The sequence below is a fragment of the Apostichopus japonicus genome, chromosome 13, assembly GCF_037975245.1.
Source record: "Apostichopus japonicus isolate 1M-3 chromosome 13, ASM3797524v1, whole genome shotgun sequence".
Lineage (NCBI taxonomy): Eukaryota > Metazoa > Echinodermata > Holothuroidea > Aspidochirotida > Stichopodidae > Apostichopus > Apostichopus japonicus.
Genome location: NC_092573.1, coordinates 3302919 through 3322968, shown reverse-complemented (window position 1 = coordinate 3322968; position 20050 = coordinate 3302919). Strand labels below are relative to the sequence as shown.

Genomic DNA, 20050 nt, shown 5'->3' with positions numbered 1-20050 from the left:
AGAAGAATCAACTCAAAACGATAAGTTACAGTGAGTTTAGAAAGGAAATACGTTCGTTTCCTCTCTACAAAAATTTCGTAAAGTGTTTCACCATTTTACATGTGACCTTAATCAAAGTTAATTTGTAAACTTGACAAAACTCTATATATTTGGATTTTAGTAGCTCGTTGAGGCTGATCAGATGCATGGAAAGTACATGTAATGTTTCTCTCAAGGCAAATATCTTTAACTCAGTTACGTCCCCAGTCAAAATTAAAAAAAAAACGTTTCAAGATTAGATTCAAGTTGAATGATAGCACTTTCGAGTCACATATCGTATTTTAATCCTTACAAAGTAAAATTGACAGAAATTTGAAGAAGTTGTCATTTTCCAACACCCCTTGGAACTTCTGTTCTTTCCCCCGTTCTTTTGCTTCATTCAACTCCTCGTCCGTCATATACAACGCTATACTTGTCTGAATGAGTATATATAATTTTAATGAAATAAGTAACACAACAATATATATATATATATATATAAATATATTGGTTTTGTTTCATAAATGCACTAGATAAGATATGATAAGATACGTTTCATTTGTGCCCGTGCTAGTTAACATTGGTCTCATTCGTTCTGCTGGTTTACATCCTTTCATGCATATGAAACAGGAAGTGACGTATGTCGATCGCCTAGAGTAAAGAATTACGGAAAAGACATCGCTTGGTCTATCTATATGGAATCCAGAGAGTCTCCTTCTACATTACGTTTTTGTTCTTATTTTTAGATCTGCTATTAATGTCAGAAATACGGATATCTGTCTAAGTATTCCATATATTGAATAAAAAACATTATTAAAACATCCTGTGATATCTGCAAAACTCTTCTTTTTTTTATTGAGTTTATTGATATTCAGAAATACTAATGTTCTACGGAATATGACCTTTTCAATTGAATCAAGTAAGCCCAGGAAAAATAATTTTCAACTTAATGTTGTGTTTTTTTCTTATTAATTGAAATTTCTCCTTCCACTGCTCATTTCCACCTTGGTTTACATTTATAAAAAGTGAGTTTCAACCCACAAATACAGTTTTGCCTTTCAACAAAAAAAAAAGGAAAAAAGTAAAAATGTAAAAAGAAAAAAAGTAAGCTTAAGAAAGGAAACAACAACTTTTCCGAAAAATAAAGTGATGCTCATTATTTCATCGATTCGAATACAATGGAACCATTAACGGCAGTTTCAAGATACCAATTAATAGTCTGGAATTGTTTATAATTATGTTGATTAGAATACAGCAGCAGCGCTTAGTTGATTAGAATACAGCAGCAGCGCTTCAAGCCAAATCAATAATAATTAATACATATATTCACTGCATTTACAGTGGGGAGGGGGAAAGAGAAAGTGGAAGGAATATTCCCTCCACTTTGTACTTTTGTGGCAAACAAATAAATAAAAAAATAAAAAAAAATAAAAAAAAATATGCATCTATGTGTAACATTATTTTATTTTACAACAAAAATGATTTCTTTATTATAAACTAAAGTTAAAGTACTAACCAGCCAATTTGTCCCATATTCAGTACATTTAAAACAGTAGACCTTAAAACATATTTATGCAAATCGCTTGATCGAGTAACCTTTGAACTTACTTCAAAGTCAAAGTTACATTTTCTTATCGGAAGACATTCGCCTCCACCTCTTCCCCTTGTTTCAACCCCCCCCCGCCCCCCACCACCACACAAAAATACACACACACATACACACCCACACAGAACGACTCGACATTAACTCGTATATAGAAAGTTACAAGTTCCCTTCGGTTTTAAAATGGTTAAATTTATTCCATAGAATTGAAAAGACGGTAATATTTTATTGCTTTACTAGGTCACATTTCTGCTGATCAATAAATCGCTGATAAAAACTTCATCCATTTCTTCTTTCCTTCATTTCTTTAAAATATTTCATCAAATTATTTTGCCGAGAAATCAATCCCAAAAATGTTTACTAAAGTTGAAGATTGAAAGACAATCAAGAAAATAATTAACTAATTAAATAAGTAATACTATTAAAATATACAATAAGGAGATTCGTTCGATGGCAGGGCCTAGTTAACCCCATTTCCTGTCTAGGTATAAGTATCGGGCTATCCTATTATAATATATATAATATAATTGTGCCAATTTACGGCGCACATAACATTAGCAAATTGGATTTAGTGTGGAATAAATTTCTTTAATGACTTTCATATTTAGAATTTTGAAATGTTTTAAACAAGATGCACATTCTTTCTTAACGTATTTACGTAAAGAAAATTGATGAAACTCCTTAGTTTCCGTTGCTATGGTAAAATCATGAAATTGCCAAAGCTGCGCCATAATGTAAAAGTAACCGTAAAATAATAGGGTACCGGGACTTAACTACTATATCGTCGAATAATTGAAAACGAGTAATTTAAAGTGTTACGTAATTGGGCAAAATCTCACAATTTTTGGCAAAACGTACGCTCAACTGATATACCCTTGAGGAAAGCTATATCTAAGTAAACTAGTTTGTTCACTTCCGTTTTCTTTTGTGCATGAATTTCTATGCTCTCTGTTATTTCCTTTCATTAATCGATTACAAAAGTTTGAGGTTAATTATCATAGTTTCTGATACCATCATTTGTAATAAACCAGTTAGTGCTGTTCTTAGCGACATCCGCGTGCAACTATTAACAATATCTAGTTAGAGAATCAAAGACGTCTATAAAGTGGCGCTATTTCTTTGCTAAAATGGACATATGTTTATAATAACATATAACTTGTTTGTTCTCTGTGTTTATATACGTGTGTGTGTTTGTTTGTGTTGGATCTTATGTTATTTGCGTCATTTAGTCCAAAGAGTGAAATTTTGACTTGTTGACAGAGAACTGGGTGGTGAACTTTCTTGGAGTGATTTCAACTCTCTTCAGAGAGTTAAACTTACAAATGAAGCTCCATATAAATAACGACATTTCCAGGGTCCCCCCCCCCCACCCAGATAAGGGTAAATTCAGCATCCTGAACTCTCCAATCAAAGAATGAAGTGACACAAATGATGAGCTTATCCCTGTATATATTGTACTGAAGTCTTCTATACGCCAGATTAAGCACTTATACGCTTTATGAATTTTCAAAAACCATTTAGTTGACAATAAAGATATTGTATATTCTTAGTCATAAACGTAACATCATAACTGGCAAGATTTCAGATTGAATGATTTGAGTTTATAATAATACATGAAAGACAATCCATGAGAAGAACCAATGAAGACCACATCTCAGTGAGGGATCACATCAAAATCAAGGTTAAATCACATTTCAAAGTTAAACCAAGAATGATATTTATACTAAGGGAAGTTAAGTTATTAAAGAACCTCTAACATGATCTCATCACAGCCAACCTATTGTGTTCCAATTTCTTGAGAAAAGAAGGTTTACCTGGTTCAGATTTTTGACTTTCAATTAATCGTTTCTCGAGTAAGTAAAGATGAGACCGAGATTCAGACGGCGGTATGTTTCTCTTTTCAACATATGTGTTACACGGGCTGCCATCGGAATGCCCCTTTAAGTTCTTTCAAAAAATAAAGCTCAGCTAAGAAAGGACGAATCCATCATCATCCCTTCCCCTCCCTCCTTGCCCCTTCCTCCCTCCTTGCCCATCCCTCCCTCCTTTCCCATCCCCCCCTTCTTCCTCTCCTTCCTCTCCTCGCTCTTCTTCCCCTCCCTCCTCCCTCACCCCTTCCCCGGTATTTACGTTGAAATGGAAACTGTAAAAACTGAACGAAGATAAGACAGTATTTCAATTTGCATGATTGACTAATTCCGAGAATTCATACGTTTCTGTAGAAGTTGAGGTGACACAGACTAAAGTTTTCAAACAATGCAAAAAAAAGAAAGAAAACAGAATCAGATCACCGTTACTTTCAAATAAGGCAAAAACAAAACCCACCTTAAGTTGCATGAATTATAAACCACTGCAGTCTAAATTGACATGTCTAATGACGCTTCCAACATTAAATGTTCATATTTAGTTGTTTAAATTATTCTAAATATTCGCTGTTTTTGTATGGAGCTTAAGCGTAGCATGATTTCCTTTCACATAATCTACAGTAGCTAAGAGCACGTCATTCAAAATTCGGCAGAAAATAGGAGGGAAATTAACTTTAGTAACAAATACGGCGTGAATATATATAAGACTAGCTCATTTAGATGAAACTGTTTTTTTTTTTTTCTCTCTTCACTTTGCATATATTATAATCGTATAACAGAACTGTTGTTATACAATGGATGTGCGTTAACTGTATGCAATGCGATACAGTATACGCCTAGTCGGAATATAAATGGATGCAGACATTTACAATGTTTGAAATCCGTTGATGCAGTGTTTTTTAGTCAGCCTATATATATATATATATATATATATATATATATATATATATATATATATATATATATATATATATAAGCTGACTAAAAAACACTGCATCAACGGATTTCAAATATATATTTATTCATATATATTAATATATATATATATATATATATATATATATAATATATATACTATAATACTAGTTCTGTTTTTGGTGACATATTTTGCCTTACTCTAGAGATCAAACATGATGCTAACCAACTCGAAATCATTTGTGAATCCTAAAGCCAGATATTCCTTTTTCTTTTGTTAAATTGTTGACTTCGTTTCCAGTGTATATTTGAAATGAAACTAAAAAATACAATAATTTCACTGTTCTATAAAAAGTAAAGTAGCCGATGTCGATCATGAATATTCAATAGCTATAGTCCTACCATGCAGTCGCTTACGTCAGCTACTTTCTCATTAAGTTGTATATAGATTACACGCATATAGTTGTTTAATATAACAAAACACAGCGTTGTACGTTCAAGATATTGTACGGAGGTACGGTCTCACGGTCTTTTTACCGAACTAAATCGATCGTTATCAAATAGCAGCCTACCAGCAAAGCAGTTGCGTGTGTACCGATAATGCCTGCTTTGTTCGATCCAATGTTTACCGGGTTATGACATTAATCTTCAATGTCGTTATGACACCAAAATGGATGATTTGTCTTCAGGAAATCGCATTTATTCTACAACTTAAAAAGGATCGTGCTGAATAAATCACACATCAGTGTAGACGTGAAGATAAACTCTACATTGGAAAGAAAGCTCTTCGATACGATTGCAGTAGATAGACGACAGCATGTTCGTATTCGACGAGAATTTTCTTGAACGAGGAAGCAAACATATTCTCATCACTGGTTCAACGAGATTTGCAATAACATTTTAGTTTCGAAGAAATGTTGTTATATCTCTAAAATCACATGTTAGAAGATTTCTAGGATATTTTTGTTATCACTCCAATTTTTGGAGTGACTCTCTGTTAAAACAAAATGCACAACACAACGGTGCCGTTTACCACCGAAGTGCCTGATATTAAACGTTGGGATGACGCTACATGGATACTCACCAGCGCGTTTATTATATTTACAATGCAGTCGGGGTTCGGTCTTTTAGAATCAGGGAGTGCATCTAGAAAGAACGAAGTTAATATCATGGTCAAAAATGCAGTTGATGTTTTATTTGGGGGTATTAGTTATTGGATGTTTGGGTTTGGTTTGAGTTTTGGAAAGGATCCAGGCTCCAACGCATTCGTTGGAATTGGATACTTTTTTGTCGATTCAGCTCCAGACGATCGTGATTTGGGTCATGTCTTCTCCCTGTTCTTCTTTCAAGCGTCTTTTGCGACGACGGCCACTACGATCGTCAGCGGTTCGATGGCAGAGAGGACTAAATTGGAGAGCTACATTCTATTCTCGTTTATAAATACTTTCATCTACTCTATTCCAGCGCATTGGATGTGGAGTAAAGAGCTTGGCTGGCTACGAAAGCTGGGCGCGACTGACATAGCTGGTAAGTACATTGTTTCAAAATGTCCTTCTTTTGTCAGAATTCACCTTCCCAAGAAATTCTCGAGAATAGTGACGTCACCGGCTATATATAGAATGATGGCGGGGGAAGGCGGGCGGGCGGGCGGGCGGGGGGGGGGGGTAAACAATGTATCTCATAGCATCGATTCGTGGAACGCTTATTGTTGCAATAATGTGCAATAATCAGAATGATACGGAACAAGTTGTATCCGGGTAACCTAGAATCATGCATGAGTTGCATCTACATGTGTACGGCTTCCACGACACACGCACAATGAGTTTTCTCTTCTTGAGGCAATTGTCTGTGATAGAGCAACCCTATATTGACTTCATATGATGATAAAGTTCTCAGACATAAAGCCCGAAGACGTACGAAATATTAAACATGTAAATATGTAAACAATATGGAAACAATTCAGTGGAATTGATATCAGATTTTTCACAAGATTTACTGAAAGGAAAGACTATCCTGTCTGAGTTGGGAAAGTTCTAGTTTTGTTCTCAGTGTTCTTATTGGTAGGCTAAAAGTTTCTCACTTCCTGCTCCGCTGTAGAGGGCAGAGATTATCTATATAGGCCGCCCTATCAATCCCGCTATTTAAAATAAAAAACAAAAGATCAACAAACTTATATGAATTCGGGCGACAAGCCTTTGGAGCCTTTAGGCTCTAGCGGCCAATTCTATTGGCCATCCCTTAATAGCTTAATCCAGGGACGGTGAGCCTTTGATGGAATCTGCCTGGCTCTTTTGCAGCAAACAATGTTTTTTCTCTTATACCCTCATAGAGAATTTGATAACGCCAATAGTATAACATTATTAGATTTCAATTGAAAGGGCCTATGAATTGTGCATGTGAGAAAACTTGAAGACGATTTACATCTTACTGTAAATATTTCACTCTGGTTTTCTTGATTGTATTACACAACTACGTCATCAAACATGTATTCTTCTCATTGCATGATACCCGGCATTAATTATGTATGGCACTTCAAAGTGTCTGTATCATGATGTATGCCAGCCGATTCACACAGAGATTAAAGTAACTTTATACTGTATATCTTAAAGTTCTTTACCACAGTAAAAACTGGATTGTGCTGACAAATCTGATAAATCGGTAGCCGTGTGCTATAAGGATTACAAGGATTACAGGTAAGAAATTGAAGATATATGTAATCCTAACAAATCCCAACAACTGATTTGCTAGATTACCCATAACTACTGATTCATAGCACGACCCAGTTTTTACTTTGGTACAAACCTATAAGATTTACAGTAGGTAACTGTGTTTTCCGGGTGATATATATGATAATCAAATGTATATGATAATCAAATATTACTCTGAGGAAAGGAAAACAATTTGTCACGACCATGAGGGAGAGGGGTCAAAGTTGAGGGGTGACCCTTCACCATTTGTGGGGGGGGGAACATTATTTTGAAGGCCGGTATACGTACTTATATATGGACATGACATAATATTTAATAAGATTTAAAAAGATTTAAAAAATTTAATAAGTTTTAAAAAGTTAAAAAGTAGTCTGCCTTGTTAATTGTGTTAATGTTGACAATTGCCCTTTTCTCTGGTCACGTTGGAGATGTAAATCGGCCAAATCATCATCGAGATTTTTTTGTATGAATTCTTTTATTACAACTCTGGACAGTTTTTACAATTTTTAAATTCATCCAGAAGCTGCACGTATAAGATATAAGAATAGTAAAAATACAAATCTGATGGAATATCGAAGTATATTTAGTTGATATTGACTTTCACGGTGAGAGATCGTAGGTTAGCGAGGTGAATATGAGAAACCTTTCTAGTTATAAAAGATGACATTTTCATCCAATGCTTGCTCTCTGCATGTGGGCATAAACAAGATCAAAATTGCCTTTAGATTATATTTTCCTGTACTTTATGCTTAATTAACTCCATTATCTAAATTAAGAAACCCACAAATATTTTTTGATAAGCTGCGTGATATTTTAATCTTTCCTAATGTCACGCTTTTTTCTTGGGGGGGGGGGGGGCAATTAAAGTAAGCGATTCTTACATATGGATATCATCGGATAAAAATCTGCTGTTTTATCATCTTTATATGTTATGAATGACAACTCCAAGAAGCCAGGGTAGACTACATGCATCATTACCATTAAACAATATATATAATGCAGAAGTCAACGTTAGTGATAATCTTCGTCGTACTACTAAACGGATTGGAAATTTGAAGGTTAAACAACGAAGCTTTATTTGTTACTCAAATTCTTGCGTTCATGTTATGAATGTCAGTTGTTCTAACACGCCATCCTCTATAAGCCACACGTCAATATATATATATATATATATATATATATATATATATATATATCTGCATTCATAACTATAAGCTATACCTTCATCACAGTCAGTCACACTAAAACCCAATGAATTCATGATGTGTGAGGCAGTTATGCAAGTGCTAAGTAATATTTCGTTTTACTAGTGTTACCTTTTCACACGTGACTTGTTTTAATCGAACGATTTCGTCATTAATTGAGCCCCTAATTCCCATCCCACATCTCTCACACACAAATACAACCTTTTAAGAGACATGACCTCTACATATGACCTTTAGCCACCTCCTTCTATTCTTATGCCCCTATAGGTGCATCAGCCGTTCATCTCGTGGGAGGCGTGACGGGATTGGTTGCAACCCTTATGCTAGGGCCCAGGACCGGTAGATTTGACAAGGAAGCAGAACCGCCCAAAATGAGTTCACCGACCAACGCCATCTTTGGATTGTTTATGTTATGGTAATTGTATATTTATGCATAAAAAACAAAAACAAGCTGCATATAGTATGTTATTATATTCGTTGTTGTTTACTGGGCTTCGACCTTATCCATATACAAACAACAGTGTGTTATGTTGTGTAATATGACGTACCTATACCCAACGTGGAAGGACTGTTTGCGCCAAGTAAAATTTGTACAACTGTAAAGTTTTTGACCACCGTCTTTCCAATTATTGACGGTTCAAGCCAATTATTGGGGGGGGGGTAAGGGCATCCCTTCCCCCACACCACCCTTATGGCTACGTCCCTGGTCGATATATATAAATATATACAGATGGCAGTATTACATTTACAATCATCAGAATACAGACGTTTGGTTCCTGTTGATGTTCGGTGATATAATCAAAGACATTACATCCTTCCCATTTTAGTAAAATAAAACAGTTTACCTGTAATCTTTTAGAATGAAATCATCCAAACTTACTAACAATAACGTTTAAGTTTCACTCTGAATACATTATAAGTTTTGAAAATGTTAAAATTCAAAAGTTTGATCATCTAAAAAGTTGACAAAGTTCTTTTGATTTCCGCTGTGGGCTTAGAAAGATCTCATATTTGCATTTCAGATATCAACCGCGCTGGTCGTTTAACGTTACGTTGTGAGCAACTAAATTTCCGTTTACTTTAAAAGCAGGGGCGTAGCGAGCGGGGGGGGGGGGGGTGTGGGGGGTGTCACACCCCCCCAATAATTTGGTCGCTGTCGGCAAATTTTGGGTCTGTCGGCAAAAGGAGAAAAGGTGAAGAGAGCGGAAGGGGAAGAAAGAAGGAAAGCTGAATAGAGAAAAGGAGAACGGGAGCTTTTTCCGTGCCAAATTTGACTTAAAATATGCACCAGATTGCATCTAAGGACGTTTCAAAACTAAAAATTGCCAAAGGGGAGGGGGAACCCCCTCCCCTTAGACCCCTCCCCCATTTCAGTCACCACTTCCAGATCCGTCGGCATATCAAATTTGACTTAAAATAGGCACCAGATTGCATCTAAGGACGTTTCAAAACTAAAAATTGCCAAAGGGGAGGGGGACACCCCCTCCCCTCAGACCCCTCCCCCATTTCAGTCACCACTTCCAGATCCGTCGGCAAATCAAAGTCTCCACACCCCCCCAACAACAAAAACCCCTTCGCTACGCCCCTGTTTAAAAGTTCGTGAAACTGTTAACAACAACTCATGTGTCTTACTTTTTTTTTCTATGGCAATCGTGAATATTAAACCGGTTGAAAAAAGGGATAGTTGTGACAAATTGCAAAATGCATTTGCTTGCTAAAGTAGTATGCATACAGCAGTATACATTACTATATAATCTCTTTCACAGGGTCAGTGTTATGTAATATGTCAGGCCCTGATGTCTGACCATTATAACGACTAGTCAGGTTAACATGCTCTTGTAAAAACCAAAATCTCCAACAAATTTCCTTGGGTTAGAGAGAGGTTGAGTCAATCGACATGAATGCCAGAAATTTGACGAAAACGATAACAACTTTACTTGGGTAATCTTGCTGACAGTTACCCCTTCAAAAGCACTTAGGTTGAATTTTTAGAGGCATATAAAGCTCGAAAAATGAGGTGGGTTCAAACGTTTGCTTTCTTCGTGAAGAAAATGTGTCCTTTATTTGTAACTGTTTTAACATCGCAGATGGTTAATTTACACTTAATTAGACAGGTAGACTGACAACTATATACACACAGACACACACACATATTTCCTGTTGCAGATAATGCTCTCAAATCAGTTGTACTGGCACGTTACTCTAGAGATTATGCGCATCACTTGCTTGATGTATGTATCTTACCACTTGACGCAAGAGCTCTCTGAGGCCCCATTGGAGTGTGTTTACCTTAGATTGCCATCTTAAAATTGACCAAACGCTGAAATTTCAGGGATGTGCTCACGCCGGGTGGCGGGCGGCTGCGCCCGGCATATCTGAATGCCGCCCAGAACAAATGTATTTTTAAACATTAACACCCGCACTACTTTTCGTGCTGAATTAAACAAATATTACCATCATCAAAATATGGGTGAATACTTGGCACAGTTAGCTCCAGAATGAGAGAAAGATAGCACCATTCGCCATCTAAGCATAATTTATTTGCTGAGGGGAGGGGGAACCCCTCCCCAGGACGTGAATGTATATAGGACGTGAATATATATATATATATCTATATCTATATATCTATATCTATATATATATATATATATATATATATATATATATATATATATATATATATATATATATATATAGATTGATACATGTTATATATTTGCTCAACCAAACCTGACATATTGTTAATAAAACAAACACCGTTCTTTTGCGATATGATAATTATAGTTTATACGCAAAACGACAAGCTTGAAGTGATATACTGAGTCACTAGAAAACCTATAGTTGAATGTGAGTGTGAGTGTTTGACCTAAACTTAACAACATAACACCCCCATAAAAACTACAAAAGCAAAAATATATAAATATAAATTATATATCTGTATTATGACCAATAGTAAATACCCATACAATACCTTAATCATCCGCAAACATGTCCTTAAAGTTAAAACAAAGTGTTCAATTAATAATCAAATAGTTCACACCATTAATCGTATAGTACACATTCTCATTGACTTATTTTTCTTTTTTAATTGGGTTGTAACTTTTGATCACTCTGAGTAAGCCATGTAATTGAATACTTCCAAATTAACTCATTTGATGCATGTGAATTTATAACCATTGGTTCACTAGTTATTGGGTGCAAGTTACTGGCTATAATGCTATAGGTTTCATTTTGCTTTTAGGTGGGGTTGGCTTGGATTCAACTGCGGAAGTACGTATGGCATAACATCAAAGAAATGGGTCTTAGCAACAAGGTAAGTGTGTTGGTACTTCCTGAGTTAACCGCCCCCCCCCCCCTCCCTGTGATTTTATAATCAGCAGTTATTTTTACCGAGACGCTTAAGCGACCACAAATGTGGAAGAAACCCGCAAGGGCTTATGGATTACAAATAACACATCGGGTGGCTTCCAATTCAATATTTTAGGTCAAATTTGGAATATTTTCAATTTAGAGAGTCATTTCAGATGGGAAAACCGTAGATTTAACTTGGATGAAAAATCCACCTTATATGGCCCCGGGCATCAGATATCCCGGAACCTCCCGATTGCTAAGCCTCATCATTCAAATGCCATCGCTTGTATCCACTCGGCCACAACACTGGTATTTTGAAGATCATGTAACGACAAATATACTCTATATACAAAGGAAGTGCGGGACACACCGAGAAGTTATGGCTTCCCCTGACGCAGCATATTCCTGTTCATGTGATTAACTAGCTAATTAGAAGTCAATTCAGGTTATACCAGCAAATAAATATAAAACTCAAGGCCTAAATATAAAACATCGTTTCAACCACATGTATGTCTGTTTCTTGGTCGATTGATCTTGAATTCAAATAAGGAGGGCTCTTAACATATCCAAGGACGTAATTGAACGAAATCACAAGAGTTAATCATTGTGACCCTGGGTGTTAAACAAATTGGTTAATTAATCAACATCAACATAATCGATAGTTTCTCCTCCTCACTTGGAGTAACCCGGATTCTTCAAATTCTGAAGAAGGATCAACAAGAAGTTTCCTTCAGCCCCCCCCCCCCAAAAAAAAAACTGGTAGGCTGATGAACGTGTAGATGAAAAGTGTGCATACGTACGTATTGACTTCAACACAGACTAACACTGTTACTTATTACATATAGTGCGTTCCATACGATGTGCTTGTCCTAAATTAACGCTAGCCAGGTTTGTCGCGTTAAGTGAATCTTCCATCCATATAGTTAACCAGAATAGCTTTCAGTACATAATCTTTAAGCGTGACCTGGGTATAGTGGCGGGTGCCCCATTATGAACTTTTGTATCGCTTCAAAACACCCTTTATTTAGCTAAATAATGTTTCTGCATCCAAAATAGATCAACTCATCGGGAACTCTGACCAAATTATTTTTTATTGCAGCATGTTTCTTGCTCACGTTGTCAGTAAAATCGTGCAATATACACTAATGGATTTGTTGGCTAAGACACAAGACGGTTATTTGTGAGCTGTTGCCCCCATGTACAACCATGTACATATACTCAACAATCATTTAGTAAATACTGTAACACACACTCAAATGTTTGTATCACATAAGATCAAGTCTACAACGCAATATATAAAACCTAACTGAATTCTTGTTTATTAACTTTTCTTAGGATGGGGGTTTGCAGGAGAGGTGGGTAAGGGAGGTGTTTATAGTCTAATCATGCCTGTGAATAAGCGGGATTATGTAAATTAGCCAGATATTATATTTTTTAAACGATACCTATCATCGTGGATACTATCGTCTTTTCACCTTTGACCTTGACCCTACAACCACATTATTATGATGAGGTATTGCTATTGAACAGGAATTAGACATTTTGCAAAGAAGGCGCAACTTAAAGAGATTTTTTTCAACCAGTCAACATTGCAGACACAAACTTGTCTTGTAAACAGAACCGCATTTGATAAATAAATTTTCAAGTTACGTGAATAATTAATTCCAATCTGCATTATAATGTATTGTCTTAGCGTCTTCTTGGTTATAATCAAGGTACGACATTACACAAATTTCCCTATGTTAAAACTCAACCAAGCAAACAACATCTGCAGTGTCTGATTGATAGCAGACTACGTTAGGGAAGATATTGATGCCAGATCTCAAATGAACCAACTATAACTGAATTAAGCTTCTAATTCGCTTCTATTTGTGATATAATCCATTTTATAAATTCATTATCTTACAAATTACTTCCCGTTCCACGTGAATTTTACACCAAAGAGAATTATTAAACATAATTAAATTTAATGCATGATGTTTGATGGTATACAACTGAATCAAAACCAAGATCTTCATCTCAGACACGATTCTTGCAACTATAGAAATGAATTATTTAGAGGGAAAAATACTCATTTTAATAAAGCGTACTTTCATAAAAAATGAATATATATCCTTTTTAAACGTATGACGATGTTGACTACGATGACGATTATGACGATGACGATGACGATTTTGAAGATGACGATTTTGACGATGACGATGTTGACGATGACGATTTTGACGACGTCAATAATGGAGACGACAAAGATGACGATGACGATGGCATTGACGATAAAAAATGGCGGCGACGATGAAACTGACGATATCAACGATGACAAAGATGGTGACGATATTGTTACCTATCAAGCCCACATTAAATGAATAGGCTACACGAATAACTATGTTCTTACTTCTCGTTTTTAAAGGTCGGCCGTGTCGACCATTACGTCATCGATTGGAGGTGGAATGGTTGGAATCGCTTTTAGGTATATTCTTTTTCATTCCCGCTACCTTACCCCCCCCCCTCCCTCCCCCCGAAGAGCGACCTATTTGATCCCTGTGAATATTTACAAGGGAAAGGCGCAATAATATATACATTTATGTCTACATCGATATTTGTCTTGAACACGAAAGTTACACCAGTGCTCCCTATTCTCCAAACATGGACGCAATGTCGATAGTTTAAACCTTTAGCTGGAACAGCTATAGAATTTAAAGTAATACATCAATTTATATGTGTGACATTATCACTTCTCTTATAGCTTCAATACTTAATTACTATTGATAAGCCAGGTCAAGTAACGAGGTCCAATTTTTTCTTCAAATTAATGAAAATATATTTCCTTTTTTTTAGCTGTAAAATAGTTTAATGGTAACCATTGATTTGTCTACATCCACAGTTATTTCACGAAGAGAGGTAAATTCGACATAGTGTATATTATTGATGGGATTCTTGGAGCCCTGGTGTCAATCACCGGTAAGAAACGTAAATTAATTTGTTTACAACAGTTTTGATATTAATAATGTTTATGAGTTTTAGATATTATAAGTTAATATACCTAATTTCAATCAAACTGCAGTTTATTAGTTCTTTGCAAGTCCCTTTTTCTTTGATGTTAATACATCATATTGCCTTTGACAATTTGCGTTAAACGTATATTTTATTATGAATATACAACCGTGAATGACAAGAATATCATATACGACGAAATGTCATCCAAATATTCGAATTCGTATTTTAAGTCTTACGAGTACATATATAAACCTCTAATTAGGAGGAATTAAATATATAAGACAATTTAGTCTAATAGCCTGACCAATTGATAGCAAAATTTCCAGTTCATTTGGTCATTGATGCACTATGCAATTTCGACCAAAGGGACGGAATTTTTTTCCCCACTTTATCAATTTACTTTTCGCCCAGAGAATTGAAGCATAGGGAGCATTGTTTCTGTATTAGCACTTAACTCAATCACTAGCACTGAAGCATTCCATATATCCATTATACAGCCTTTACTTGGTTATAATTTATTCAAGCGAGCGATCATTATTTTGATGGAATTCCTAAAGACTCTAAAAAACACAAATGACTCCCTCAACAAGGGGAGAAGTAGTAATAATTAATGGGGAAAAACACTGAATCGAAAAGAGATGACAAAAAGCTATCTATAATTGAAAGTCAAAACCCATTTGTCTCCTGGGCATCTTGAATTATTTTTATGGGTCAAGTGGATAAATGAATCGCGTTATAAAGAGTATGCAGGTGTTGTGAACAATTTCTGAATTCAAAATCAACAAAGTAGTTCGAATGATTATAATTGAGAAGGTAAATTTCGTTTCAAATCGATTTTGTATTATTCCGTTTATATATTTTATTCAATATTCCTCGAAATGCTTAATTCTTTTTCCCCGGTGCTAAAGAAGGTATCCATTGAAGGAAATGATTAACTTATGTATGTCTGATGAAGTAGGCATCGTGGCGACATGAGATGCCGAAAAGCGAGGGAGAATGAATCAGCCATATCACAAATTTCAAATTACCCCCTCCGCTTCCATGTCCCTCCCTCTCACCATCCCGTGTACCGGCAAAGGTGCCCTCCCAAGTGCATTACGCGGTGGCCAGGTTTGATCTTTGTAGCATATTTTATTGTCAATATTAATGTCTTTTTCTATTCGAATGGAATCAATTATCGTTTAACTTCCATTAACGTGTTATTCCTTTCAGCATACTGTGCCTTAGCTCGTCCCTGGGAGGGACTTCTCATTGGTGCTATAGGTGCTCTGATCACGTGCCTCAGCGTCCCTCTTATAGAAAAGATCAAAGTTGATGATCCCGTTGGAGTTATTCCAGTCCACTTCGTGGCCGCAGTCTGGAGTATGCTCTCTGTCGGATTATTTGGCGAAACGGATGAATTGGAAGATTTCTTGATGCGTGACGGTGTGAAATCCATTTTCTTCTTCTTTTTTAATCAAAAGTAGTTTTACTGAATTTAGTCAAAGTTTAGTAAGGAACGACGACATTTAGAGTAGAATTGTAAGAAAGAAGTTAGTCATACTCTTGTATGACTAAGAGATCCAATGTAAGCTGATAACCACCATCACCAATCTCCCCCACCCCCACCCGCACCCCCTCTTTTACCTTTGTTGATAGTATTCACGTAGCTCAAAGTTAGAGCAGCAAAACCTGACCAAATGGAAATCACATTATAGTCCAATCACTCTTAAAACGTTGGTGCGTTAGTATTATATGGCACAATATTACACTCAAATGACCTTGAAGTATTCTGTTCCCATCCGCTTCCTCCTCCCCCTCCCCTCCCCCTCCCCCTCAACTTCCTACTACTATCACACCCAGCTATTAAACTATACTATGCTATATATGGGTACAACTGCAACTGGTAAAGTTGCCATGCTTTCTTTAACCTTGACAATGGGTTTATCAAATCAGCCCAAACCCCAATTGTCGGTTCTCCCCCTTCCCTCCCCTCCCGTCCCCATTAATTAAGATTTGACCATTTTACTTTATTGACTAAACAGTTTGCTGGCTAACTGTGGTTATCTCTCCTGATTTTCTCCCATAGGTTTATTTCGAGGCGGTGGATTTCTTCTACTTGGGATCCAAACACTAGCAATCGTTGTCATATGCAGTTGGACGGTCGTCACGTCCTATATCGTTTTAAAGATATTGGACCTAACAATTGGACTGCGAGTGCCCTTACACGAAGAGATACTTGGAGCTGATATCGTGGAGCACTCCATTAACGGATCATACGATAAATCAACCGGTGATTGGTTCGACGGAGACGGACAGATAGTCATGACTGTGGACAAATCTAATCAAGAGTCCTACGATCAATCAATAAGAAGCTTGCAATATCACATGAGAGAAGACAACCCTGACAGCCAATGGGTAAGACGGAGGTCCTTCATGGGGTTCTCAAGAGGGCGAGATGTAGTCCCGACAAATATATGGGCCAATGGTCACACAGAGGTAAACAGAGGCTCTGATCGATCCTCGGGCTTCATTTCGAATGAACATTCTCCGCAAGTAGCGACGATTTCTGTCTCGAATGGTATTTATGACCGGCCGAGCCTGCCGCAAAGATCACCGTCTGTGGACAATGACGGTGTAGAGGTACTTGTGGTTCCTGACGATAACAAAGCCGTCCGAAAAGATTTTTGGCCCGAGCAAGTCGTTCCGAAACTGACGAGACAAACTCGGAGGAATAAACGAGTTGATTCGAGATGAATCGTACAATATTGAAAGTCACATTGTGATAAACATCACTGTCATCAGTACTGACTTACCAGATTTAAGCATACCAAAAAATTACCACCCTTCTTTTCTTGGAGGAAGGGAGGAAGGCGGGGGGGGGGCAGGGTGAAGTTATTTGTGAAGCTGCTGTCAATAAGAATTGTTCTCAATCGTGAACATAAATGAGGTGTTAACTTATCTAGTACATGTTTCTGCAAGGGGAATTTATTTTGAAGTTGATATCTTTGTATCTGATTTTGTCTCACACTCTCTTTTTGTGAGTGGTGGATGGGGTGGCTGCAGTGGCTGGGTGGTTGGATGGCTGCGGTGGCTGGGTGGCTGGGTCGGAACCTCACTTATGGCAATTGAATGAACTAATTTCGTTTAATCCAATGACACTTGCAGTTGTAAACTTGACCTTCAAACGTTTTATAAGTCTTTCTTACATAATATCGACAATTTACAGCATTTAGTCCAAACCAATACCAACATGCTCACCAAATACTCCCAAACGTTAAGCTATGGGCCCATAACCATAACGTCTACATGAGTACTGTTTCATCATGTTCGTTGTGGTGACGCTTAAATGTTGATTTCTGTTGAATATTCAGTGCGTGAAGTCCTTGAAGGGACAACATATATACTGCGTACAATCTATTTGGTTTACACGATAGTACAAACACATATAGGCCTATCCATATACGTTTAACTCATAATAAACTAAATAAATGGCAGGACAAAGTTCCCCTGATGGTTCCTATGACTTTTTTTTGTTTCTTGTTTCGATGCTCTTTTTCTGTATGCAAAATTGTAATATATATTTTCAACAGTTCTTATTTCATTTTCGAAAGCGTTTTCGAAATTAATATGTTTTAATGAATATTATTACTGCAGCTATGTAACTTGGAATGTAAGCCTATATCGAATCTAAGTGTTTCTATTTTAAACTCGAGAGATCGTTGCACATAACTTCAGTGAAAGATGATTAAATCATCGTGGACATTATTTTCCTCTTTGCAATTGTCGAGTAAATGTTTTTTAGTCATTTCTGTTTAACAGATGATTGTCGATATGATATATCTTGTGACAATAATCATACTTCTTTCTGTAATATTTTTCAGGCGCGGGATTATGGGTGGGGTGTTCCCCCCCCCCCCTACCGCCACCACCCCTTTTTCCAACCTCACAAAAGATGATGAAAGTAGTTATTAACTGAAGCTTGCATTTAGATCTAATTACAGACTTAGCTTATTTATAGTCTAAATATGTCTCACAATGCATCATTTGATGTCTAAAATTTCATTTTTTTTACTGGGGGATTAGGGACCCCGCCCCCGACATGTGATTAGGCTTCAAGGATCCCAAGACCACACCTCCTTCAGAAAATAATGCATACGCCCCTTTCTTTACCAAGGACATGTACATAACCGTTCAGTTCGCCATGTTTGCAATTTGACTTGATGATGGTGGTTCACTGGAAGTTTCTTTATGCACTAATTGTTTGCGAAGACTGATTTACGAGAGAATAGACGGTGTCAGAGAGAGGTGGTGTTGAATGGATGAGGGTATAGGGTGGGGGTGAGGGTGAGGGTAGTTATACTTGTGATAAAATATCGTCTCTTGAAGCTTAGATGAAAGGCGATGACTAGAACTGAATTAAGCAATACAGAGGATTACAAATTACCATTATGCATGTAGGGAATCAGCTTGACTTCAAATTGAAAAGAATAAAAGTAGACAATTTTAAATCTCTTTTTCTTTTCTTTTCTGATTTTTTTTACTTCTTTTGTATTTGCCTTATACTGTCATAAGAAGAGACCGGGGGAAATAATAATAAGGATAGAATCAACAACAAATTCCCTCATTTCATGCCCATTTGGTGAATAATCTAAGAGCTGGGACAGGTCCTAGAGTGGTCATTTTCAATCTTAGTTGGATTGATGCTGGTGTGGTTAAAAGAAAGGTCAACCAAAATGCAAGAGCATGAGTATGGGTACCTCTTGCCCATCGACTTCAACTGTACCCGTCTAGCAAAAGTAACATCAGTGTAAACATCTGCCTCTTTTTAAGTACTATAGACCACAATTGTTTAATAAAGTTCATCGTTACTTCACTCATGTAATTGACTGGAATGTGTATCTGTATTATAGTAAAATCTTTCAAAAAGATCAACAGATATGTACAGAGTTTAAATTGGTCACAGCGCCATCAATAATTTTTATTCAGCATTGTGGGATTTTTATCTTTCCTGAAAGTGCGATATTGTCTGGCTCGTGGCGAGTCCTTTTTTATGTTATTATATTTTATTTATTTACTCTTTTATTGTGAGGGTTGCCATGTTATACAGTGCTTTCAGTTTTTCGTTTTTATTAAGTAAACTCCCAAGGTGAAATTTTACATTGCTGTGACGTCAATTTTACTCACCGTTGGTAGATATAACGTAGGTTATTACGTGTTGTGTTATAACAGCGACAGTTTGTACCAATTATATGCAACTAGTATACGCTGACTCAATGTAATATATTGCCTAGTATGGATCAATGCTGTATTAATGCGTAGTCATGTTAATCAATGCACAACTATATTTAAATCTACTTACCATGAATCTCAAGCCGAGTCATATCCTGGACAGTAGGGCCACTCCAAGCT

General features: G+C 36.6%; 1 protein-coding gene across 1 annotated transcript; it reads left to right on the top strand.

Moving 5' to 3' along the window:
* Window positions 1-4897: 4897 nt before the first annotated feature.
* Window positions 4898-19425, top strand: LOC139978602 (putative ammonium transporter 2). Its single transcript, XM_071988943.1, has 7 exons — window positions 4898-5928; window positions 8582-8729; window positions 11556-11627; window positions 14073-14132; window positions 14547-14623; window positions 15872-16084; window positions 16728-19425. Exons 1-7 carry the CDS (start codon window positions 5409-5411, stop codon window positions 17393-17395), a joined length of 1758 nt encoding a protein of 585 aa, XP_071845044.1. The 5' UTR covers window positions 4898-5408; the 3' UTR covers window positions 17396-19425.
* The last annotated feature ends 625 nt before the right edge of the window (window positions 19426-20050 follow it).